General features: G+C 44.0%; 3 protein-coding genes across 10 annotated transcripts; 1 reads left to right on the top strand and 2 right to left on the bottom strand.

Moving 5' to 3' along the window:
* Nucleotides 1-54: 54 nt before the first annotated feature.
* On the bottom strand, nucleotides 55-5613 carry phc1 (polyhomeotic homolog 1). 5 transcript variants are annotated; one of them, XM_029128949.3, is made up of 14 exons: nucleotides 5444-5613; nucleotides 4547-4668; nucleotides 4350-4460; nucleotides 4161-4226; nucleotides 3927-4070; nucleotides 3601-3762; nucleotides 2697-3440; nucleotides 2443-2584; nucleotides 2166-2347; nucleotides 1990-2053; nucleotides 1830-1917; nucleotides 1333-1504; nucleotides 1011-1239; nucleotides 55-930 (listed from the first exon to the last, which is right to left on the bottom strand). In XM_029128949.3, exons 2-14 carry the CDS (start codon nucleotides 4661-4663, stop codon nucleotides 779-781), a joined length of 2373 nt encoding a protein of 790 aa, XP_028984782.1. In that variant the 5' UTR covers nucleotides 4664-4668; nucleotides 5444-5613; the 3' UTR covers nucleotides 55-778. The 5 variants fall into 5 exon arrangements, with proteins under 5 accessions (XP_028984782.1, XP_028984781.1, XP_028984784.1 ...); XM_029128948.3 differs by having other exon boundaries at nucleotides 4547-4671; XM_029128951.3 differs by having other exon boundaries at nucleotides 2166-2344; nucleotides 4547-4671; nucleotides 5444-5610.
* Nucleotides 5614-6458: 845 nt separating this feature from the next.
* Nucleotides 6459-10213, bottom strand: m6pr (mannose-6-phosphate receptor (cation dependent)). Of its 3 annotated transcripts, XM_029129067.3 has the most exons (9): nucleotides 9955-10158; nucleotides 9797-9863; nucleotides 9116-9282; nucleotides 8873-9042; nucleotides 8593-8702; nucleotides 8334-8464; nucleotides 8108-8234; nucleotides 7882-8011; nucleotides 6459-7782 (listed from the first exon to the last, which is right to left on the bottom strand). In XM_029129067.3, exons 3-8 carry the CDS (start codon nucleotides 9280-9282, stop codon nucleotides 7889-7891), a joined length of 828 nt encoding a protein of 275 aa, XP_028984900.1. In that variant the 5' UTR covers nucleotides 9797-9863; nucleotides 9955-10158; the 3' UTR covers nucleotides 6459-7782; nucleotides 7882-7888. The 3 variants fall into 3 exon arrangements, with proteins under 3 accessions (XP_028984900.1, XP_028984899.1, XP_028984898.1); XM_029129066.3 differs by lacking the exon at nucleotides 9955-10158 and adding an exon at nucleotides 10165-10213 and having other exon boundaries at nucleotides 6459-8011; XM_029129065.3 differs by having other exon boundaries at nucleotides 6459-8011.
* Nucleotides 10214-13316: 3103 nt separating this feature from the next.
* On the top strand, nucleotides 13317-24096 carry arhgef5 (Rho guanine nucleotide exchange factor (GEF) 5). Of its 2 annotated transcripts, none has more exons than XM_029128907.2 (15): nucleotides 13317-13808; nucleotides 14169-17910; nucleotides 18576-18621; nucleotides 18785-18837; nucleotides 19346-19698; nucleotides 20181-20341; nucleotides 20463-20615; nucleotides 20697-20826; nucleotides 20960-21034; nucleotides 21142-21231; nucleotides 21592-21734; nucleotides 21888-22031; nucleotides 22118-22188; nucleotides 23212-23313; nucleotides 23431-24096. In XM_029128907.2, the coding sequence occupies exons 2-15, from the start codon at nucleotides 14181-14183 to the stop codon at nucleotides 23571-23573; spliced, it is 5394 nt and encodes a 1797-aa protein (XP_028984740.1). In that variant the 5' UTR covers nucleotides 13317-13808; nucleotides 14169-14180; the 3' UTR covers nucleotides 23574-24096. The 2 variants fall into 2 exon arrangements, with proteins under 2 accessions (XP_028984740.1, XP_028984741.1); XM_029128908.2 differs by having other exon boundaries at nucleotides 14169-17244.
* Nucleotides 24097-24413: the final 317 nt, after the last annotated feature.

Genomic DNA, 24413 nt, shown 5'->3' on the forward strand with positions numbered 1-24413 from the left:
ATGACCCTGACATTTAAAGTGGACGTTAGCGGAAGTAATAAAGCAGACCGTTACTTCCAGTAACAGGTATCGTTTATTGGTAGTACTGCATACATGTACACAGAGCACTCTCACTACCAGAAATACCTTTTTCAGGTAGTTAGGTTGATTAAAGCTCCTAAAGCTATATTGTATTGAAAAAATATTTCTGATTGTAGTACAAAATGGAAAAGATAAAAAACTAAACTTTTAATAACTGGTAAAATGAACTAATACCAGGCTTTCTGAGTGTTCTAAGCTTGGTGGGTTCGAAGCCTGGACTGACAATCTATGGTAAAAAAAAAAAAAGTATAAAAATACTACTAAAAAAACTGACAAATATAAATGAAGTTGTCCAAAGCATATTACTAAAGTCAAAGCACCATTTGAAGTACAGCATGAAGGCAACGTTTCTTTTGTCAACGCAACAGGTGAACGGTCCTAGCTAGGAGAACTAGCACTGGTTACTGCAGAGCTGCACAGTTCCTCAGGAGGATACACACCAAAAGATGTCTAGTCATAAAGAAATAGAACGACTGGCGAACACTACTGACTGTCCATCACCATTCATGCATGCACACAACATATTCCTTTAACATTCAGAATTCAAGAAGTAAACCATCCATCTCCACATCATCAATGAAGCACCGTTGTTTCGTAGAGGACAATATCGCCGCTGTCTCATCGCGAGCAGAGGAACAGGTCCATGTTTTGTTCGGAGGATACACCCCCTGGTGGCCGCTCAGAAGCACTGATTGCCTCACTCACGCAGGCTGTTGATAGAGGCACAGATCTTGAGAGCAGGACCCAGTTTGATGTTCATAGTGGATATGAGGTGGTCCTCTCGCAGAAGCAGCAGAGCCTGCCCGTCTATTTCCTGTGACAGAAACTGGGCAGCCAGCTCCTCACAGCCTGAGCACAACAGAGCGACGCATTAAGCACTAAAACTCACAAATAGCAAACTTCTTCTGAACCAACTGCTGACCACCGACCTTGAAGTGAAGAAATGAACCGGCAGACTTCTTCCACACTCCACTGAGCGGGCGTAGCAGAGAGGAAGTTGGCCCCTTCTGGTGGGAGGCTACCAGGGGCAGAGCTGTCAGACAGAGGAGCACTGTGTTCAGCTCTGGAGCACGAGTGTGAAGAGCTCGGGGAGAGTGAAGGAGAGTCATCTTCACCATCGCTGGATACATCCTCTGAGCGACTGGACTCAGAGTGGCACTATATGAAAAAAAGAGGAGCCAGCGTTTGTCAGAGATGCTTCATTTGGTGCTCTAGTCTACAAATGTGACCATAGACACGACTACATCTTACCTTAACAGGCACAGGCCTGTTTGCTATTTTATTACAGGTCGTACTGGAATTGCTCCTGCGACCTGGTCCTCTACGCTTACTATTGCTCTCAGTGGGTGCTGGAGGTGATGTCAGCCCCACACCACTTCTCCCTCTACTTGTCTTAAAGTGTTGGCTGCAGCTCACATTGTACCTGTGGACCCAGAACTAGTCAGTGCTAGGAAGGCACAACTATTACAATATAACACGAAGCAAGAAGCATTATTATATACTGTCTCAGTTGACACCAGCATTCAGTCATACTGTCATATTCTATCAACCCCAGGACAGAAAACCTGATATGAGAAGTACAGTGGGCTGTAAACAAACCCCTGACCTCAGTAACTGAGCGAGGAACATATCTGAACTGCAGCCATGCTATTAATTGCATCCTGGAAGCAGAACTCTTGCAAGGCAAGTCTCTACAATAAAATGTGTCTAGGAGAGGATTTAAAACAAGCTGCAAATACAGATTCTACCTTTTAGCGCAAGTATTTGTGCAGAACCTCTTGGATCCTCTGAACTGGCTGGCGGGGGCAAGGCTTCCACAGTACTCGCATTTCAACACTAGAGGGAAAACACAAAGGTTAAATCAAAATATCATACGTAAAATGATTTTCAACAATACTCAACACTTACTTGGAGGACCATTTTCTGTGCGGCCAACCAGGGCAAAATCTCTGTCTTTGAGGAGTCCGGCAACCTGTCAAATAAAATTCAAGTGTGACATTTGGTATTGTATCAAACATGCTTAGAGAGTGTAAGCTCAAATAAAGCCTCTGACTACATGTGCTGTCTTGGCAGGGCGCACTTACAGGAAAAGGCTCAGCTCCCTCCTGGATGACGAAGCCTTCTATGAGGTGGGTGAGGACTTGGGGTTTGACCACTGCCTGGGGGACAGGCGCTTTGTCTTTGTCCCCGTGCCCGAGTCTTGACAAGGGTAAAGGCAAGGACAGAGTGGGTGGAGACGAGAAGGCAGCAGCTGCTGGAGGAGCTGCTTTGCATCGAAACAAAAAGAAGGTACAGAGCTTCCATTAAGATCTGAGGAAAAAGATGCAATGTCCATTTACAGACGACAAATTGTCCATTTACCAGAGTCCTTTGTGGGAGCAGGAGACAAGGGGGGGGCTGCGTCTTTCATGGAAGCAGAGTTAGAAGTTTCTGTTACCATTTCATTTTGAGCATCACTGTCCGATTTCCTTTTAAGGGAACCGATGACAGGCTTTGTCTGATTCTGTGCGGGGGGAAAAAAACATTAGTTTTAATAACTTTTAATTAGCTACCTATCCTTCCAGCTAAACAGTGCATCTATAATAAGTATAACTAAAACCCGCGAGTCATCCTACCATTGTGCTGTTGTTGGAGGCTACGTTAATATTTCCACCAAGTGAATTTTCCTGCACTGTGCTGCTCCGGGCCTGTGCCAAAGCCACAGTCTGTGTATTCCCTGCTAAGCCCTGTCTGGCCCCCACCAGCTGGACAGGGATGTGTGGAGGGTTGTGACCCCCAGCGGTAGCCTGGCTGTTGTTAGGTGGAGCTGGTAGAATGGGAGGCGGGTGTCTGGGAGGCAGCTGCACAGGTAAACGGTGTCCCTGAGCTGTCTTGGGCTGGATGGGCACAGGAATTTTCTCTGCAGTATTGGTGGCCTGCTGCAGCGGCTGCACCACCAGGGTCTGCGTGTTGACATTAGGCTTCGGGGTCAATGAGGCGATGGGGTAGCCCTGGGTGGAGGTAGGAACACTTGAGGTGGGAACCAGGATGACAGGGGCAGCAGAGGGAGTGAGGAGAAGTTGGGAGAGAGGGAGTGCTGGTGATGAGGCGGAGGAGGGAGCTACAGAGACAGCAGGAGTAACAGTCATGGCAGCCTGGTTTCCAGACTTCACAGTCATTGTGTTGGCAGTGGTTTGTTGCGTGAAATTGGGTTTGGCCATTTGTTGTTGCGGTTGCACTTGCTGCTGCTGAGCTGTCTGAGGGAAAGCCTGCTGCTGCTGACTGAGAGGAAAGCTGGCAGCATCTTTCCTCTCTGGAAGCTCAGACTTAACAGCAACTGCTCTGGGAGAGGTAGTGCAATGAAGAGCGAGGTTCTGCACCTGGGTGATAATGAAAACAGCAGAGTACGATTAACTGCATTTGAAAAACCTAACGGAGGAAGTGACTTGTGTTGTTTTGTTTATGTTTATGTTGTTATATTGTCTGTATCACCTACAAGAAGTCACAATCTCCATTACAGAAATGCAGCCATGTTCAAACCTGATCAGTGTCAGCTTGGGAACTCGCAGTGTTAGGAGCAACTTCCTGCTGTTGCTGCTGCTGAGGCTGCGCCTGGGCAACTGTTGCTACGGTAGCTGTTGCTGTACCACCAGGCATGAAGATGAGCTGAGAAGCAATTGGAGTTCTCAGAGAGCGGTTGACCTACACATGGAGGACGTTAACAAAGTTCAATTAATACCGGCATAATTACCTTGAATACTTAATTTGCGCCCATGTTTCTGGTCCTAAAAATGTACAAGGCATTGAGCACAGATTGTACTATTTTCAATTTGACCAAAAACAAATTGAAACATTGCATGACTCACTCTAAGATACATCTGCCCCTGTCCTGCTGAATTTCCACCAAGCAGCACTGACTGGTTGAGAGCTGTAGTTGTGGCAGAGGTGGCTGGGCCATGGGGGCGGGGATTAGTCATCGTCCCTGCTGCAGATGTGGTGCTTAGGTTGACCTGAAATATAAAAAAAAAGAAATATTAACCTATTTTAGATCAATCAACACATTGTGTTTGTGTTCCTAAACAAGTGACATAAAACCTCACAGTGGTGGGCGCCTGAGACATGCTGTTACTTGGTGTATTAGAATGGCGACTAGCTGCAAGTGTGGCCTGGTGAAAAGAAAATAAGACTTTAGTAGCACAATAATAACAATAACAGTTTATGTTATTGTTATATTAAAGTCAGTACATATTAATGTACTGACTTTAGTTCTATATAATAACTCTGGTTACCTGTTGCACAGCAGCCAGGTTCTGCAGCTGTGCATTGTTGATCTGTTGCTGCAGCATAAGCTGCTGGAAGTACTGTGCTGCATCCGGCCGCCTCTGCAATGCTTGCAAAGCCTAAGAGAAGCACATACGCATATTATTTACGCATTATTATACATATATATCTCAAACATTGATGCTTTTAGCACACAAACTGTCACCTGTACAGCCTGTCTCTCATATAGAGACATGTGGGCGATCTGGGGAGCACGGGAGTTCCCACTGGTCTGAGGAGTTCCACTGTTGGTGCCTGTGTTTTGATCTTCACCTGCATCCATGTTTGCTGCTGAAACCCAAAAGATCACTTAGCAGAACGATACAGCTGTATGTGTAATACACAATGAAGGCTTGTTGGACATGTCATTGCTAAGTGGAAACTCGGAACGACACAAAGCCGTTTGTGTTTGTAAAGGCTCAGAGGGGCTAATGTTGCATGTAGCTGATATTTGGTAAAACGTGTCGAGAGATGGTGGATTAAACCTTAGAAGTTAATACAGCTGATAATGCCTAGCTTTTACACAGTGGAACATGGCGTTGGTCCTGCACACACAAAACCATAGCTGTAGCAGCTGCAACACCACACAAAGCTGTAACCAACGGTGACTTACAAGCTTAGCAAACAGTATCATCGCCAACAAACTGCACAATAATCATGACGATCAGTCGCACGGTGGTATTTTCACGAGTAGAGCAGCTGTCAACATGATAGATGAGAGAAAGAACAACATGGAGGAAAGCTGAACTAAGAAAGAGGCTAGCCAGCTGTGGCTAACTACAATGGACTTGTTAGGCTGGTTAGCTAGAAACAAAAGAATGGCATGTCATACTTAAACTACTTACACGTCTGTACCAAGACGGTGAGCAGACGTGCTAGATTGAGGCCGAGCCGTTAGTTTTATGCTAACGTTAAGATCTGCTCAACAAACGGTGCAACGTTAGTTTAACGTCTGTAGGCAAACTACCTAGCGATGCTAGCAGAGAGGGAGCTAGCAAGTAATCGGCTACCGGCTTTCCATTAAGTCAGCGCTCAGTGTTCTTCGGCGTGCTTATGCGTTTACCTCTCCTTGCTAATTTTGTCCTTTTCACAGTTAAATTGTTTGTATTCCGTTCTCGATTCAACTACAAACAACGACTCCCCTTTTACAGAAATTTGCCTCCAATGAAGCCCCGCCCTTCACACGGTGACTTCTTCTTTGGCGGTTTATATGTTATTGCGGTGCTACCGCCATCTTCTGGACCTCAGTGTTGCTTTCCAGTGTTTTCTTCTTTTTCTTGTTCTTTTTCTTGTTCCTCTTCTTCTTCTTATTATTATTATTAATATTATTATTATTATTATGAGTAGTAGTAGTAGTACTTTAGTTTAATCCTTTAAATATTTGCACATACAAATTTCAGAGAACCCTAAATTGGAACAATGTATTTGTTGTGAGAAATGTCACTAGCATTATAATAAATAATAAACATACAATAAAAATAAAAAACAATTTAACAGTACTAACAGTTGCACAGCAGGTGGCACTAGAGAACAGTGCATGTCCAGTGTTGCCAAAACATTTGACAGTTGGAAATGTTGCAAAAGTGGTTTAGAGGAAGCATGGTTGAATGAAATGTGTATTCTGGAAGTTACATGATATCACATTGGTTTGGCTTATTTGCCCTTAGAGTTGAAATTTAAGGACATATAACAACATACAGAGATTATTTTAGCTCCTCCTCAGATCTCCAGGATCTGCCTTTGCAAATATGCTTATATTTCTGTGAAGGGCTTCAAAAACTTGTCCACACAAGACAGTCGGCTTTAATTTCCATCATTTCCTTGAATCATTCTGCCCTCAGTCCCAAATGTTTCAGTTCACAAAATGCCATAAGGGTAGGTTTAGTTTGGAAAAGGTTTATGTTGGTTGACAGCAAAATACACGATTACAATATCATATGCATTTTTTGTAAAATGTGTTCTCTGCCTTTTCAAGAATCTTTAACAACCTGGCAAAACTGATTGAACCTTAAAACCGTATAAAAAAGTATACAGCCTCTAATAGACTTCATATCTTTTATATAAAGGAGATAATGATACTTTATGCATATAATAGTTTTATTAAAACTTTTTATACCCATTGAATCTCCTAATGTGAGTGCACTTTGGTGAGTTCACCCCTACATTTCTGAATCAGAAGAACAAAGCGGTTTGTAACCTAAATCATATTTGAATTAGCAGATGTATTGCGTATTTGACTACAACCGCAAAACAAAATCCAGGAAATAATTTACTGAACAAAGCAAAGAACAGTCAAAGAAGCAAGTGACAGAAACAAATCAAAGCAAACACAAGAATTCATGCTGACAATTAAACTGAAAACATCATAATTTCCAATAAGTTCAAAAGCTCTGCTTTAGGAGAATTATTAGTTAGATTTGTACAAATATCTCATCATTCTATAACTTCAGAACAGAAATACAGTCAATGCAAAAGTGTTTTCTTTTCCACTATGTATCATACTAACAAAAAGTAAAGTATTCGCAATAAAGCAGCTTCAATATTTGGTCAAACGCGAGTTTACAAAATTGAAGGTGGTCGTCCAAACAGTGCATCTGGAGTTTGACTCTGATCACTATTCATATGCGCTTTGGGATTATAAACACTTGTCTTTTGCAGTGATTGATCATTTGTTTTATGTTGGGGAAATAAAACAGTCTCTGAATTCCACAATTCATGTAGAAACTGGTTATGACTCTTTAGCTGAATTAAGAGCTTGTAAATCAAACATATCATTACTTTTTAATTTTGTTGCATTTGGTGCTTTAGCTCAGGGAATGGTTGACCGTAAGGTTTACATTTAGGTTAATAGAAAACATTTTCTTACAATGTGTCAAAAAGGATAATGTCAAACCTTTTTGCTGAGATGACCGTTTGTGTAACAACACTAAGTATTTAGAATTAGAACTGTAACACCTTTCCCAACACTACGATAGATTTCTACCTTCCAAAACAAAACTACAATGAGTTAAAGGCCAAATCCACCAGTTGCATGTTTCGTAACCAACAACATATCCAGGACCCCAGATGGAACAACTTGCTGGAACCTGCACTTCAAACAACAAATAGCTATGCAGGAAAAGTGAGCAATATATCATTACATTGAGTTACATAGAAATCCTGCTTCACCTCCCCTCTTGTAGCAGGTTTTCATGGACAGTGTCTTTTTATAACTTTATAATTCATCATAAAATTGCTTCATGTTTACATAAAACAACCACCATGAAATGCATGTGTGAGCAGGTAATAGAAGAGAGACCTGTGAGCCCTATGAGTAACATGCTCCTTCCAGTGACAAGAACATCACAAGTTGTCGCCCTAGGCACAAGTCCGGGACCGCATAAAGTCTGAACATGTCCAGACCTAAACCAGGAAAAGAAAACAGACTAGTGTCTAGCAGCAGTTTCATCTAACCCATGAAAGACTTTATCACAGTAAAAATGTCTGTTCCATTTCTGATACATTAAGGTCACATAGGTAGCAAGTGGTCATCTCTCTCCTCTGGCTGCTCGTCTATAGGTTGTGTGGGTGCTGCCCTGTAAGCTGGAGACTCATCCCGACTCTGTGACCGACAGACAAAGTCACATCCATCCTGTAGGGGAGGAGGTAGAATTTGTTGTGAATTCTGGGAAACCATCACGTGTGCGTGAAATTTCAGTGATGTTATTGAACAGCCGCTCAGGCTTACTGCTGTCAGGTTGCCAAAGTCCACCCAGAAGGGGTAATTGGGGAACTGGTCCTTTCCTTTGGCTCCAACAATCAGCCGTTGGTAAAGGAAACCTCCAATGAGGTAAACAGCCATGAGGCAAATCCCTCTATAAAAAAAAGAGAAATCACATGAACAGTAATCAATACCTAATAGATGTTTTTTGTACATTTGGCTTCCTGTGTCATGACAGACTATCCTCACGCACATGATGAGTAAAATGGTGCCAGTGCTCAGCTTGGACTCAATAACAGGACACACTCCACTGGATTCCAGCTCAAAGAGATACAAACAGTCCTTCGCCCTCTCCCTGTCCTCCAGCACGACTGCCAGCTCACCCTGAGGGCAACAGAGAAAGGGCAAATTACACACAGGAGCACTGCATGCAGACGTAGATAAAACTTTACTGGAAGCAAAAGTGAGCTCTATGTGAGCTTTGGTGATCTCAATAGTCCTCATTTCATTACCGCCTCCATCTTCCTGTTGCAGGTGATCATGATATTGGCTTTCCTCTTTTCCCGGTTGCAGTGGCCGTCATACGCATCCCCATTTTGGTAGATCAACATCACCCAGTCAGCTGATAGAAAAGAAAAACCATCAAAGCCCACAGTGATTTAAAGCAATGGTCTAGTAGTTTTCTCTAAAGAGGATGTAACAGAATATTCCAATTTTAGAAAAGCAAGCATCAATTTACTTCACAATAAAAAGGCCTAAAGATTAATGAGAGATAATTATTTAAAGACTTACTTCCTCCTATGACCTGTGTAGCGTTATACATGCCAATAACAGTTGGTTTCTGGTCCTTTTCCTTTTTATTTATTTGAATTAACCCGGCTTTTGGGATTGCCCCTGCATCTGAGCACAGCTTAAAGACGTATGTGTAACTATCCTCTTCAATCTTGTGATCCACTGTGAAGCTGTTAGTGTGACAACAAATACAGGTCAGCAATCCGTACAGCAAGTAGATAAAATGTTCTAGCCTCTTCTTACTTCTTATGTAGGAGTGAGTCCAGTCGTTTGATGTCGTCCTGCTGCTTCGTAGATTTATACAACAATGTACATTCATCGGTGCCGTCAGCGGCGCATACGCCACACAGGACCAGCTGAATCGCCAGGGTCCACAGCAAGAAGGGCCCTCGACTGGGTGCGACGAACATCTGGAACCGTTATAAACACACAGAAATGGTTCAGAAACATAATCACATTCTATTAATTAGTAAAAAAAATAATGGTTTACAGAATCCTCTTTTTTATTTATAAGACATGGAGTCACAGTAAATGGTGAATTTGGGATTTGGTGAAAATATTAATTGTCTAAAAAAGCCACTCCAGTTTGGGATTATTCTTTCATCTGCGTCAGCTAATGACAAATAAACAATTAGTCAATATTTACCACCTACAATCTTATTTTATGATGACGAGACTAAGAGATCTGATACTCATTACAGGAAACTGTCCATGAAATGGCTCCTGAGAAGAGGAAGAAAGACGCACCATGTGGTCATTATCTGTAAAAACTGCTCGATGCAGCAACACGTCAGTACAGAAAACAGCCAAGAAGAGAAGCTGAGTGTTTGAATTAAGCACTTTGAAAAGCTTCACTGATGTTCACGCTGCGTGTGTGTGTGTGTGTGTCCTGTGCACGCGAGGCAATAAGTCACTTGAACCAACCTTGTGCGGAGCCGCCGCCGGTCAGACTGTGGATCACACCGCGCTCCTGCCTTCGCAACTCCCACCGCTGCGGGAGAACAGGGAGAAACTCGTTAGCGACGTGTTGAGTTCAGGATGGACGCAGTTTAAAATGTAGCGAGCGGAGGATGCTTCCTTACGGCACCGTCGCTTCCTGGTTGACTTTTTCAGCTTTGTAGCGGATACTTTTCGCTACGCTGGTAAAATAAAGTACACGTGCGCGTAGACGGGGTTTTTAAACGTAATCGTTCTTTGTTTCAGCCCAGGCTAATTAACACTAGCCTGTGTATAAGTGAATATTCCGGCTCCAAGTAGCAGAAGAGTGCGGAAGTGAAACTAAACACACTCACGCGCGCATGTGACCGTGGACAGGAAGCGTCGTTGTGCTCACACCCGCGTCAGCTGACCTGGGATCTGCGCCGGTAGACATGTATAGCAATATAAATAAATAGATATATTTTAATTATATTCTCTCTAAATATCACGAATATATATATATATATATATATATATATATATATATATATATATATATATATATATATATATATATATATATATATATATATATATATATATATATATATATATATATATATATTCGTTCGTCTTATATACACACTCTATTCTCACCCTCCGCGGGTGGTCTCATCCACTTTCCAAGCTCGGGTTCTGCGCAGTATCCTTGCTGTTCCTAGGACTGCACTTTTCTGGACTGAGATTTCGGATGTTTTTCCAGGGATCTGTCGTAGCCACTCCTCCAGTTTGGGGGTCACAGCCCCTAGTGCTCCGATCACCACAGGCACCACTGTGGCCTTCACCTTCCAAGCCTTCTCCAGTTCTTCTCTGAGCCCTTGGTATTTCTCTAGTTTCTCATGTTCCTTTTTCCTGATGTTGCCATCGCTTGGTATTGCCACATCCACCACTACGGCTTTCCTCTGCTCTTTATCCACCACCACAATGTCTGGTTGGTTCGCCATTACCATTCTGTCAGTCTGGATCTGGAAGTCCCACAGGATCTTGGCTCGCTCGTTCTCTACCACCTTGGGAGGTGTTTCCCACTTTGACCTTGGGGTTTCCAGTCCATACTGTACTTATGGATCTTGGATGTTTCATCCTGGATAGTGGCTCTCACGCTCACTAGTCCTCGGCCTCCTTCCTTGCGGCTAGCGTACAGTCTCAGGGTGCTGGATTTGGGGTGGAACCCTCCATGCATGGTGAGGAGCTTTCGTGTCTTAACATCTGTGGTCTGTATCTCTTCCTTTGGCCACCTTATTATTCCCGCAGGGTATCTGATCACTGGGAGAGCGTAGCTGTTTATTGCCCGGGATTTGTTCTTGCCATTGAGCTGGCTTCTTAGGACTTGCCTTACTCGTTGGAGGTATTTGGCTGTTGCCGCATTCCTTGTTGCCTGCCTATATATATATATATATATAATATATATTTTTTATATTATATATATATATATATATATATATATATATATATATATATATATATATATATATATATATATATATATATATATATATATATATATATATATAGCAGAGGAAAGCCGTAGTGGTGGATGTGGCAATACCAAGCGATGGCAACATCAGGAAAAAGGAACATGAGAAACTAGAGAAATACCAAGGGCTCAGAGAAGAACTGGAGAAGGCTTGGAAGGTGAAGGCCACAGTGGTGCCTGTGGTGATCGGAGCACTAGGGGCTGTGACCCCCAAACTGGAGGAGTGGCTACGACAGATCCCTGGAAAAACATCCGAAATCTCAGTCCAGAAAAGTGCAGTCCTAGGAACAGCAAAGATACTGCGCAGAACCCTCAAGCTCCCTGGCCTCTGGTAGAGGACCCGAGCTTGGAAAGTGGATGAGACCACCCGCGGAGGGTGAGAATAGAGTGTGTATATAATATATAAAAAATATTTATTTATATTTTATATATATATTTTATATATATATTATATATATATAACATATAAAATCTACTATATATATATATATATATATATATATATATATATATATATATATATATATATATATATATATATATATATATATATATATATATGGTAGATTTTGTGCTAGTAGAACTAATGATTTATAAATTATTCTCAAAATGTTTATCATCAATTTTTACAGCAATTGTTTAATATCTATCATTACATCTTATGTCTGTAAAGGTCTTTTTAATTAGTTTTTTTGAACACTATTGTCATCTTGGAGGATATGCAAGCGGCACGCTACCCAATGTCATTCTAAAGCCATGCATGCTTTTGACTTTTGCTCATTGGACAATTGATTGTATTAATTACATTATATTTATGGCAATCACTGTTTCTTTATTGAAAATTTTCAAACTAGTGTAAATGTCAGTAAGTCCTGTAAACAGCCTAGTGTTTCTAAAATAATAGTACATAAGGGTGTCAGTCTGGCTAACGACAGTGTGACATCGTCAGCTTAGGGAATAAAGTGTGCTCTGAGTGATTGCCAAAGTGTTCATTTACTTCCTCTGTAAATGTTTTAGCCTATCTTTTCTTTCAGTCTCATCAGGCATCTGCCCATAGCCATAAAACAGAGTTTGCTTTACACTAGTCGATGCTTCAGCCTTCAAATGCAAGCACTCCAACCTTTAACCTGTTTGATCACGTTGATAAACCTGAGATATTTCCCCATTCCTCAATTTGCATATTCTTAAAGGAACAGTTGTAAGTGATTAGGTTAAGATAGGTAGATTCCCTGTCTGCAGCGGTGTCCTTTTTGCTCAGTGAAGGAAATAGGAGTATTTTTGTTCGTGCTTTTAATTTTTTCCTGGCTTTATACAATAACCTTTCCCCTGAAGTCCTATTTCACTATTCCATTGTCACCTAACTTAAACACCTAACTTCTAAATCTTATTTAATTATATGTTGCTGTGTTGTTTTCCTGAAATCTAAATAACACAAAAGGGATGATTCACAGATTTGATTCCTACAGAAGTTTGATCCACATACAGTAATACCAGACATTAAAAATGCTGATTTACTCTCTTGCTGAATGTGAGATGGTTAGATTGACATTGTCATACACTCGAACTATAAAAATGCAGCTTTGCTGAAGGCCTGCAACAATATCTTGGTCAGAAGGAAAGCGTGTGTAATCCTCCTTTTTTAAAAGAAGTTATTAGTTACTCCTTAAAACAGAGTAACTTTAGCAGTTAATCAAATCATCATCTCCCTTTGTTCGCTCCTTTCTGATTGTGTATTCAGTTTTTAATCATGAGAAACGATTTTCTCTCTTTTAAAATGCATTTACCCCTCAAGAGAATGGAGGGATGTGTTTACAAGTGAGATTTGTCCTTTGAAGGATTTGTGCTCAATTGTGGCTCTCTCTGTCTCTCCCTTCCCCCCACTCTCCCCTAGAGCCCTTACCTGACTGTGTATTATGCAGACACACCCGGCTTTATATCAGCCAATCACTGCTTCAAGAAAGACAAACCAAGGTGCTGTACTTCCTGTGTTTCGCTTGAGAAAAATGGGACAGGAGAAAGTTGTGAGTGTTTGCTGCTCGCGATCATGTAAGAGGTGAAGGGGCGAAAAAAGGAACAGTGGACGCACTCGAGAGGTTTAATTTACTTTACAGCACATCTCCGTTTAACAACAGCGAAGAAGAGAAGAGACAGAGAAGGAGGAGGGAAAAGATAAGTGTCAATCTGTTGAGACTTGTTTGGGAATTCAAGGAAGGAGGGGAGGTGGGGAGGAACTGGGAGAGCGGCAGCGAGAGGGAAAAGCCAGGAGAGTTTAGGCGTAAACATTCATTTTTAAAAACAAGTTAAAGAATTAAGAGAAAGAGAAAAGCTTCTGTTCAGATTTACTTTAAAAACAAGCATGTTCGGCATGTCGTCCCGACAGTGGGAATGTACGGAATGAATTCCCGTGTGTTGTGCAATCTCATGCATTTGTGCTGAGCTGGACTGGAGGGGAGAGACTGGATCTTCCCAGGATATCACATTCAGGTGAACTGCCCTGCTTTTTTCACAGATTTCAGAGTATCGATAGATTGCTTCTACACTTGAGCATTATGTTGTTTACACCTTACATACCAGGGCTATGTGTCACAGGGTGTTTTGTGAGAAGAGTCCTATGATTTGTCACGCTTTGCTGCACTGTGCTCACTGAGCTGTAAGAGTGACATGATTTCTCTGACCTGTTTTGTATAACTAGACATAGGTTTCATTTGAATAGACTGAGTAGATATAAATGATCACCAGGCTTCCAGCTCACAGGTAGAACTGTGAATGCTTATAAACTAATACAGTCATGTCTGAAAGTCTTAAAGTCTCATTTCTAAACTGATGGGTGTTGTTTTCTTGCAGGTTTGCCAAACTATGGTTCAATGGGGATCAAAAGCTTTACCCTCGTTGACACTATCTAACATGAACATGCCTGACCATAAACTTCAGCCGGTTGGAAGGATCCACCGGGATCCAAGTCCCAGACCAACGATGACTACCCCGTGTGTGACTCCCCAGCTGGCACAAGAGCGAGTCAGCAACAGAGAGGGAGACTGGGGAAGGGAAAGAGACAAAGCAAGATCCAACGATGTGACTCCACATGAGAGATACTATCACCCCGACAGAGCTACTGCACCCAGGTGGAGAGAAGGAGAAAGGGAGTGGATGCAGAGTGAAAGGAGACCAGGAGGAGACAAAAGCAGACAAGTCAGGGCTCTGATCAATGTGAAAATGTACATTGAGAAAGAGATGGAAAGAGGGTTGAAGAAAGGTGAAACATTTCCTAGAATGACAAACAGCTACGGCGATCATGGCAGAAGGAAGATGTCTGATGCTACAAATGATGACGATAGACTGGAAAAAAGGAAGAGAGATAGGCAGAGACAAACAGGGCCTGGTGACTGGGAGAGAGAAAGAGACAGGGAATGGTTGATAGAAAGACGCAGAGAAGGGCCAAAACACGAGATCCGCATAAAAGCAGCAGAAGAAGGAATCAAGACTCGAAGGAGACCAGTGGAAGATGACAGAATGCAACACAGGGAAAGATATAATGAGCCTGAGTCTAGTATTCATGACAGGAGGAGAGAAGTGGATCATTCAAGAGACAGGAGAGAAAAATATGCAGCTAGAAACAGAGACATGGGAGGGAAGGGGGGCATGACTTATTCCCCACACAGACAAAGAGCTGTAGAGATTGACACAGATAGGAGCGAGAGGGAAAAAGCACAGAAGTCGGGGCAAAGTAGAGGCACGAGAAGCGAGGGAGACAGTGTTGAAAGAGAGCTGAGGAGGGAAAGAGCGAGGGACCGTGAGAAGGAAAACAGCAAAAGTGACGGGGGAAACAACGGCAAAAGAGTGTGGGAGGGAGATGGAGATAGATACAAGGAAGACAATGGACAGAGATACACAGACAGGGACAGAGAACGAGAGGTGGATAGATCCAGGAAAAGGGAAGTGAAGAAGGAGAGGGAGAGATACCAAGATGTTGATAGAAGAGAAGAAGTGAGAAAACGGAGAGAGGACAGGGAAAGGAGAGCAGACTTGAACAACGACAGAGCACTGTTAAAAGACAGGGAAGATCATGACAGATACAAAGATTACAGACAGAGAAAAATTAAAAAGGAAAGAGAGGCTGATCTGACTTGGGCTGAAACAACAGGGTTCCAACCCGTGAACACGAGAGCTCCCAGGGTGCCGCCACGATCTGTGAGCAGCGGAGAGTGGAGCAGTGACATGGATGACATGACGCACAGACGAGACAGGGGTGGCTACGACGAGAGGGAACCTAATGAGAATAAAAGAGATGCTGAACAAAAACCAAAAAGGAGCGAGAGGCATGAGAGCGATACAGGAGATGTGGCGGGCAGAGTGCCAGATCACAGAAGGATGTGGTTAGACCCACAGAGGGACAAGAACAGTAAAGAAGAAGTGTGTGATAGAGAGAGATACAAGTTGAGGAAAGAAAGAAGAAGAGAGGAGGAAAGTATGGCGTCACGAACAAAGTGGGTAGGAGAGGGCAGGCAGGGTAAACAAGACCCAGATGAACACTTGGACCAATGCAGAAATAGGGAAAGAGAAAAAGGGAGAGCTGAGTACACAGGAGAAACTGAGAGGGAGTCAGAGGGAGTAAGTGTGGACGGGGACGACGTGGGCGAGGTCTCAAGAGACTCAGACGATGAAAAGGAGGGACATCTGTCTGACGGCAATGGATGGTCCGTGGACAGACGGACCGCGCAGACAGACGAGCACCCGCCAGATACCACAGAGGAGGGTGACGGGGAGGAAGGGGGCGTGAGCGACCGTTTCGCCAAAGCAGGATGTGAAACACCGTGGAAGCCGCAGAACGATCGGACACTGTCAGCAGAGGCCTATGTGACTCTGTCCAGTGACGGAGGCGACGAGGAGGAGAGAGAGGAAGATGAGGACGAGGAGTTCGAGGACTGTCGGGAATATTCACATAACGGCACCTCACCTGTTGACGTCGAGATAGGCGAGAGACGTGAACTGACAATGGGGAAGGACGAGTGGGTCGATGAGGAACAGCAGGGAGCGGAAAAGCAGCCCAAGTACGTGTTCTGTGTGATTGGACAAACTCTGCCTCAGTCAGGACCTGGAGATACGTCACCCTCAGAAGTGGATCAGGTGGGACATGTAGAAACACACAACCCAGAGCTAGAGGAGTATAATCACTGCAGTGATGACGCCACACGTCAGCCTCGGGGTGACCCTTATCTTACAGTGAGCAGGAATAATGATGACTTGATCACGAGCGAGCAGAACAGAAAGGACGAGGCGGAGCAAAGTGCGTCGAAGGAGGTGAAGACAGCGACAGGAGAAGCTGCTGGAGCTGAAATCACATACGCGAGCCCTGCGCTGCTTCGAGACACTGAAGAGACTGTGGAGGATACGAGGGGCAAAGCGGAGTACCCGTGTCCCCAAATCACAGAGAGCAACAGAGACTCACAAACTGAAAGACTCCTGGTGCAGTGGAGGGGGAAACACAAAGAGCCAGCGGGGGAACAACGGAGGCAGCCTTCTCCGGTGCCCAGGAACCCCTACGCCGACGTGCCTTCCGAGGTCAACCTTGAACAAGTGTTGGATGGGATAAATGCTGGAGTCCTGCGGAGCGCAGAGGCGGAAGCGGTCGATCGGAGCCAAATCGTCAAGGGATGGACCCTGTGCGAGGAGCCTAAAAGGCATTCCCAAGCTCCCCACCTCAAATGGGCCAAGAATGTGGTGCGCGACATCTTGGGGAACTCAGAGGAAGAAACTGTGGACGAGCCCAACGCTGAGAATCAAGAGTCTATGATCAGGAGCGGGATGCACGGCGAGGAGCTGGTCCCCGGGGCGAAGGAGGGCCCTTTTATTATGCTGACGGCCAACGAGCAGAACTCTGAGCCAGAACTGCAGGACGAAGACTCGTTGGAGGACTTGAGAGGTATGCAGCAGCGGCAGGGTGGTACACGTAGCCAGCAGTTCAGAGCTTTCTATGACGACACACTCGCACACACTCATGCTGACACACCGAACACAGAAGGGAAGGAGGATGACAGTGTGGACAAAGAGACTAGGCCCTCCGGTCACATAGACATAGAATTTAAAATTACTTGTGAGGCGGGAAATGAGGTTCTGTTAGCAGAAATGGACTCCGGAGGAATCAGACAGAAGGAGGCAGAGATGTATTTATCTCCCGGCAGCACGCTGTACAAGCCCAACAGCTGCCCCATTCTTAATTGTGAATCTACTTCGGACACACCTGTCCTGTCCAGACAGGGCACGGACCAGGAAGTGGGAGACAGGGCTAGTGAAAGTGAGCAGGAAATTCTAGGAGAGGAGCCTGAGGGATGGGGTTCCACAGCAGAGGTGGGAATAGCGGGAGCGGGAGGACCCGCGGAGCGCGTCAGCAGCGAGGGAGAGGCGGCGGCAGAGAGGGAGACAGAAGTAGGGACTCTGAGCAGAACCGGCAGCCTCGGGGAGTCGGGGGACAAGACTGAAATGCTAAGATGGGGGATCCGTGCTGAAAGAAGACATGGCAAACCTGCTGAAGAGGAAGAGGAGGAAGGTGTCGGACGGGACCGCAGAACCAGAATATTCTCTACAACAGGTAAAGACGGAAGATGGACAATGGGAAAACTACTTATTTGCTCAAATCAGGCTGTTTCAAAAGGTCACTCCATAAGCTCACCGCGCCTTTGACTTTAGGTTTAATTCCTGTTGGAAACAGTGCAGACCATTCCGTTTACTAAGACTAGGTCATCTAACGATAAACCTTCAGCTTCTTCCAGTTGACTATTAGACACATCCTCCTCTGTACAGTAAGTCCGTGAGTGCTTTGCATCATCATGCTGTTATAGCAGCCACATCCCCCCAGATCTCAGGCGGACATCTGATAGATATTAGAAGAGCGATGCTGTGAGCGCTAAACGCTTAACTGGAAACTGCGTCACAGTGTTGTGGTTACAGGTAGTGGGTGGAGATAGTGGAGGTGGAGAAAGCCAGACGCATGGGTTGATTCTGCTTTGACACATAATAGGAGAAGCATGAGTTTGGTAAACACACCAGTGTCTTGTTTGCTGCTTATTTATAACAGGATTACTTAGTGTTATTCAATTTTTTTTTAATTCTTTAACTTAATCTTTGTGTTCATTGTTTTTTGTCTGTTTTCAGTTCTTTTAGTCAGTATAGTGCATTGTATGTGTTTTTGAGTCTACTACTGGGGAAGCATGCTGCTGTATGCAACTAAGACAAATGGATACGTCTTTATTCCAGATGATGAGGGCGACTGGAGCCAAACCTGGGGAGGAGAGGAGCTAAAGTAAGTGAAACAGTCACACTTGTGACTGTGGCTGCTTTGTAATATTTATCCGCTGAACCATGAGACACCTTCTTCCTCATAGGAAGATGGAATTGGTTAATAATAAATAATTAAATAATAAATTTTTTTCATGGTTATATGATACTTGTTTGATTTATCGCAGGAATCGTCTCGATTCTCCCTTCTCAAGACAGAAGCGAAAGTCCAAGTTCTTCAGTGAGTATCTCCGGTGCATGTTCGCTTTGCGTCCAAACGTCTGCTGCGTCTTATGGTGCTTCAGATTGTTCTACTGATTAGACACGTGTTACTGGCAGGAGCGACATGCTATAAGATGCAATCTGCTTTGAGGTCAACACATGCATGACACAACCGTTCATTTCCCCTCAGGCCCCGTGAGTCATTGCGTCTCGACTGTTAAACGCGCTGCTTTAGTGGAAATATACATAAAAACCACCGTCATTGGCTGATGTTGTTGAGTCAAGCATTCAATTCTCTGGACTTGCGCCTATGGCATTGACAAGCAGAGTTTGGGTCCTTGTCTGTACAAGTCCTAAACAGGTTCCTGCAGGCTTTTATATCTCGCAACAGCTGCTGCTTCTTTGGGAAGGGAAAAGGAATGCAGCAGTTAGCTGGGCCATCAGTGCGTCTCTAATAATGTTGTTTTTTCTTCCCCCCTGTAATCTTCAATCTTCTTCCCCCCATGTCTCGCTTCCTGCTTCTCCAGAACGCGCCCAGCTCTACCAGCAGTACAACGAAGCTGCGCAGAACCTGGAGATCCTGACTCAGTCGGGCTCCCACATCCACCGCCTGCCCGAGTTCGGCTCCCAGCCTCTGGCGCCTCCTCCCGCCAACAGGCCTCTTCCTCCGCTGCCCTCCGTCCTGCACCCGCACTCCTACTCCTTCAGCAGCGTCAAAAGCTTGCCTCTGCCCGAGCCGCCCCGGAGCGAAGGCCGGCCTCCGTCGCCGCGTCTGTCCGTCTCCTTCACGCAGTCGCCCACGCTCTGGCAGGACCTGCCAGGGGTCAGGAACAACAGCGAGCTGGCCGAGCTCACGGAGAACCAGCGGCGGCTGCAGGAGGTAACGCCGCCGCTAAACGCCTGTCATTCCCCCAAGTTTTATTTGGATTCTGATGAATTGCTGGAGTGATTCACATCCTCATGCTTATTGGGAATCAAGTCACGTGTGTTGCCGCTGTACCGTTGAATTCGATGGTGACTTTTGGGAAACGGCCTGACATGTGAATCAGCCTTCCCTTGTTATTGCTTCATACCTTGAAATACTTGAACTTGCCACATCACAGAATAACCCTCCAATAAATCTACTTCTTGTTGACAGAAGAGTGTCTCTTGCCAGATGAACATGTTCTAACGAGTACAGTTATTGCTTCAAACAAACCTGTGTCTGTGCTGAATGACTTCGACTTATAGTCGTTAACACTTTTAATGCAACACAGCCTCTAGAAAACGCCTGGAGTGTTATTTACTTTTTCCCCTTTTGTCGTCCGTTGCTCAGCGGCTTCATCTGCCTCTGCATTCATCACTCTTGTGTTTGGATTTTAGGTGCAGTTTGAAGTGCTGACCTCAGAAGCCTCCTACTGCCGGAGTTTGGACATTGTTGTTGAACACTTCGTCAAGTCCAAGCAGCTGGGAGCACTATTAACCAGTCAGGATAGGAACTGGCTGTTTTCGAGGCTCTCTGATGTTCGCGCCATTAGCCACAGGTTAGACATGTTTTCCTTGTCCGTTGGTTCCAGGGCTTCTCATGTTGCCACGGATACAGAATTCAATCCGATTGGGCAGATACTGTGTCACAAAACACGGTTTTATGTTTTTCTCCCCCAGTTTCTTGTTAAAGCTAGAGGAGCGGGTGGAGTCAGACCTCATGCACTTTACTGTGTGTGACATTATTGCTCAGCACTGTCCACGCTTCAAAAAGGTTTATGTGCCCTACCTCACCAACCAGTCCTACCAGGATGCTACCTACCAGAGACTCATGTAAGCCAGAACCGGATGCTTTTGACTGAAGGAGCACGTGCTCTGTCTGGAACTAATGTGTCAAATCTCTCCTCCTCTCAGGAATGAGAATCCAGCATTCAAGAGGATTGTGGAGAAATTAGAGAGGAACCCAGTTTGTGAGCGACTTCCGTTTCGGTCCTTCCTCATCCTTCCCTTCCAGAGGATCACAAGAATAAAGCTGCTGGTGCAGGTGTGTGTGTGTGTGTGTGTGTGTGTGTGTGTGTGTGTGTGTGTTTGTGTGTGTGTGTGTGTAGATGCTGGTGGCTTGCACTCAGTGATGTGTTCTTCACACTAACCATGACACACTCCCTGTTTCCATCTAGAACATTGTGAAAAAAACAAATCCAGGTACTGCAGAGGCAACGCAGGCCATCAGAGCCATGAAGCTTCTGGAGAAGGTACATTAAACGTTCTATACACTGTACACAAATGTTGATGACGACATTTTATTACTACCTGAAATATTCAAACTAGTCTGAACACAAATATCTCCTTTCTTCCACAGCTCATTCAGGAGAGTAACGACAGTATATCTCAGATGAAAAACATAGAGTCTCTGGTCTCGCTTAACGCCAAGGTGGACTTTGAATGCAAGGTAAGAATTTAGGTAGGAAATTACCAAATTTTCTTTAGCTTAGAATAAATAGTAACATGTGATACTGTCTTTTAAACACGGCTTTGAAGCAGTTTGTGTTTTTAATGTGTGATTCTACTACTACTACTACTAGTACTTTGGTCAAGAAGATGTTGTGCTTTATGAACAAGTGCTATATAAATAAAATCGATTTAATTACGTCAATTAATCAGTCAAAGTCAAGTCAAGTACTATTTTAAGTGAATACCAGGTTCTGCTCGTCACCTTCCACTTTACTGCAGGGCTTTCATGGCCTTCATCAACATATAATTTGATTTGTTGTAGAAGTATATGACAAATGATTGTGTGTTTCTGTGACAGACTCTTCCTCTGGTCAGTCAGTCTCGGAGGTTGATCCGTGAAGGGCCGGTCACTGAGCTGATGGATTTCTCGCTAAAGGACACCGAGAGGAACGCTTACTTGCACCTATTCAATGATTTCTTGCTTGTTTCACTACAAAAAGAGTAAGTCTGCAAGTGTTATGTAAGTTTAGAATAAACCACGCGTCATACAGCTTGTTTTCCCCTGCCGTTATTTATCATATCTTCCATCTTATCTCTTTCCTTCCTTCCACCATCTAATTTCTCCTTTGTGTCTTCCCCGTGTGCTGTTTACAGAGGGGGAAGGTTCACAGTGATCGACCACTCTCCTGTCAAAGATCTGCGTGGGGAGAACTGTCGTGTAAAACTTCACACCCTCCAGAAGAACCTGTTCCGGCTGCACATGGCAAACAGGTCCCTGCTGCTAAGAAGTGAAACACAGTAAGACAGTAAAATAGTACTAAATTGGTTGTCACATCACATGAGGACAGTGTTGAGATGATGCATCCATATTTGCTTCTTTCCAGAAGTGATAAGTTACGTTGGCTATCGGCGCTTTCCCGGCCATATCCTGAAGTTGATTTTTCTGCAGTTAAAGGTAAACAATTTAGTCTGATTTAAACATTATACATACTGTGTTGCTGCTGTGTCTCAAATCTATGTCTTGACTCACTGTCCACATAAAGTCAGGTAATGTTATTTATACAACTGGCTAATCCAGATCCTTTTAGCAGTAGCGTCTTCAGGAGAAAAATGAATGATTGTACAATTGCATTAGTTTTGTGTACGAGAGGGCTGGACTGTCATTGTTTAGTTCTAATCACGCTGATGGATCTGGTAGAAGTGGTATTTAATACGTTTACTGAGTGACTAAGTGATGCTGCCAGACAGCAGCAGCTAAAACCCTCCATTTTTTGGGTTGCTGGGGTCTTGGAGCATCTCGAAGCACTGATCCTTGTAAAGATTAAAAATGGAGTGAAGCACTTGATGGGATGTAGCGCAACTGCTAATGTTTAGAGCTCCATTAGATTTATTGAGTATACAGTGGTGGCCATTATATGCACTGGGTGGGAAACAATACAATGACATCTTATCAGCATACAGACTGAGCTCAGTTTAATTATTAGTTAGAAGTTTAGCCAAACAAATTTTCAAGCTACAAAATCACCCACAACTGCAGTGTCAATGATGTTACATCTGTTGCGTTGTAAATAAAAACCAACACTAAAAAGCTAGGTTTGGACCTTTTGGATTTTAAACAAAGTGCAGTGACATCTGGTGGTTTGAGAATCTAGAGGACTGAAGTTGAAGCATACGGCACAGATACTAGTGTGCAGTATGTCACAGTAAAGTCGCTAAGGGCCACACACACCCACACAGCCTGTTCAGGCAGCTGGGCTGAATAAACATTTAGTCACTAGGGTGGCGGTTGCTGGGAATGCTGGGAATTACATCACTAAACAACATGCAGTATGAATAAAAAGTGTGTTGCACCAATCACAGTTTGAGAAGTTCAGCACAGTACTCTAAAAAGACGCATTAATGATAATGTGGCTAAAATAATTATTGTTGTCATGTGACTGGTTGTAGGTCTGATCAGTTTCTTTTCGTTGCCACACAGATGTCACACAGATGCAGTGTATCCGTGCTTTTGTTGCCCAGCAGCCTGACGAGCTGTCCCTGGATAAAGCTGACATCATTCTAGTGCACCAAACATGTGACAGTAAGTTAATCTCCCCAAATTCTCCATCATTCTCGTTTCATTCGCTTATTTTCTGTATGTGTTGTGTTTGAAAAGAAACATTTACTTACTTTGAGTTGGATGTTCTCTTTTCCACAGACTGGGTCGAGGGGACCAGACTGCCTGACTGCCATCGTGGATGGGTGCCCGAGTCTAATTTAGAAAAAATAACCAACGATAAAATCAGAGAACGAAATCTGTCGGATGCGATCAAACTTACAACGGCTACAGCTGCTGTGTGAGGACGTTCAAGGATCTGTCTGAGAAACATTGTTTGAACACTTGGGGTTTTACACGTGCATTCAGTTTCACGTGAAATGATCACAGCAGTGCAGCAACTGAAATGCTGCAAATGTGTGATGTAAAAAAAACACATGCAATGTCTGCTTCAGTCTGTGGAACAATGTAATGCTGTGTGGACCAACGTATGACCTGCCTTAGTGACGCCATACACATTATGGCATTATGGCACAAGCATTGATTCTGTAAGATTCATTAAGGTTCTAGTATCTCAAAGAGTTATTTTCAAAGGAAAAACTTTCTTCCAAGAAATATTATTTTTGCTAAGTGTATTTTTATGTGTATATTGAGCCTTATTTCAAACGTGATTTTATGATGCAGGTTTGTTGTATCCCTGCACACAGAGAGAACAGAATGCAAAGTGTACAAAGGAAACTCATTTATGTACAGAGCTTTGCTGGTTACCCAGTAAGGACAGTTGTAAACATCTGCATTGCTGGAATATAAACGCATCTGCACATTTCACAGCGTGTTCTCATTGTGTGTGTTTTTTACCATGTGCACGTACCTCTAGGCCTGTTTTACGCAGAACACAGTGAACACATTCACGTTAAGCACGTAGCTGGGACAAGGAGGCACCTATGGGCGTGACCCTGCAGCGGAGACACGCTGTGTTTCCTGCCCCAGTTTCTGAGACCAACTATTGGTCGTATTTGCCGTCACTTATGCTAAACGGGGCCGTAACAATCGTGAACTACGCCTATTTTAAACCAATCAGGGCGCAGTACAGGCTCTGCTGCTTCTCGCTGGGTGGAAACGTACGGCTGTCAATGTACACACTC

Source organism: Betta splendens, chromosome 16 (assembly GCF_900634795.4).
Source record: "Betta splendens chromosome 16, fBetSpl5.4, whole genome shotgun sequence".
Classification (NCBI taxonomy): Eukaryota; Metazoa; Chordata; class Actinopteri; order Anabantiformes; family Osphronemidae; genus Betta; species Betta splendens.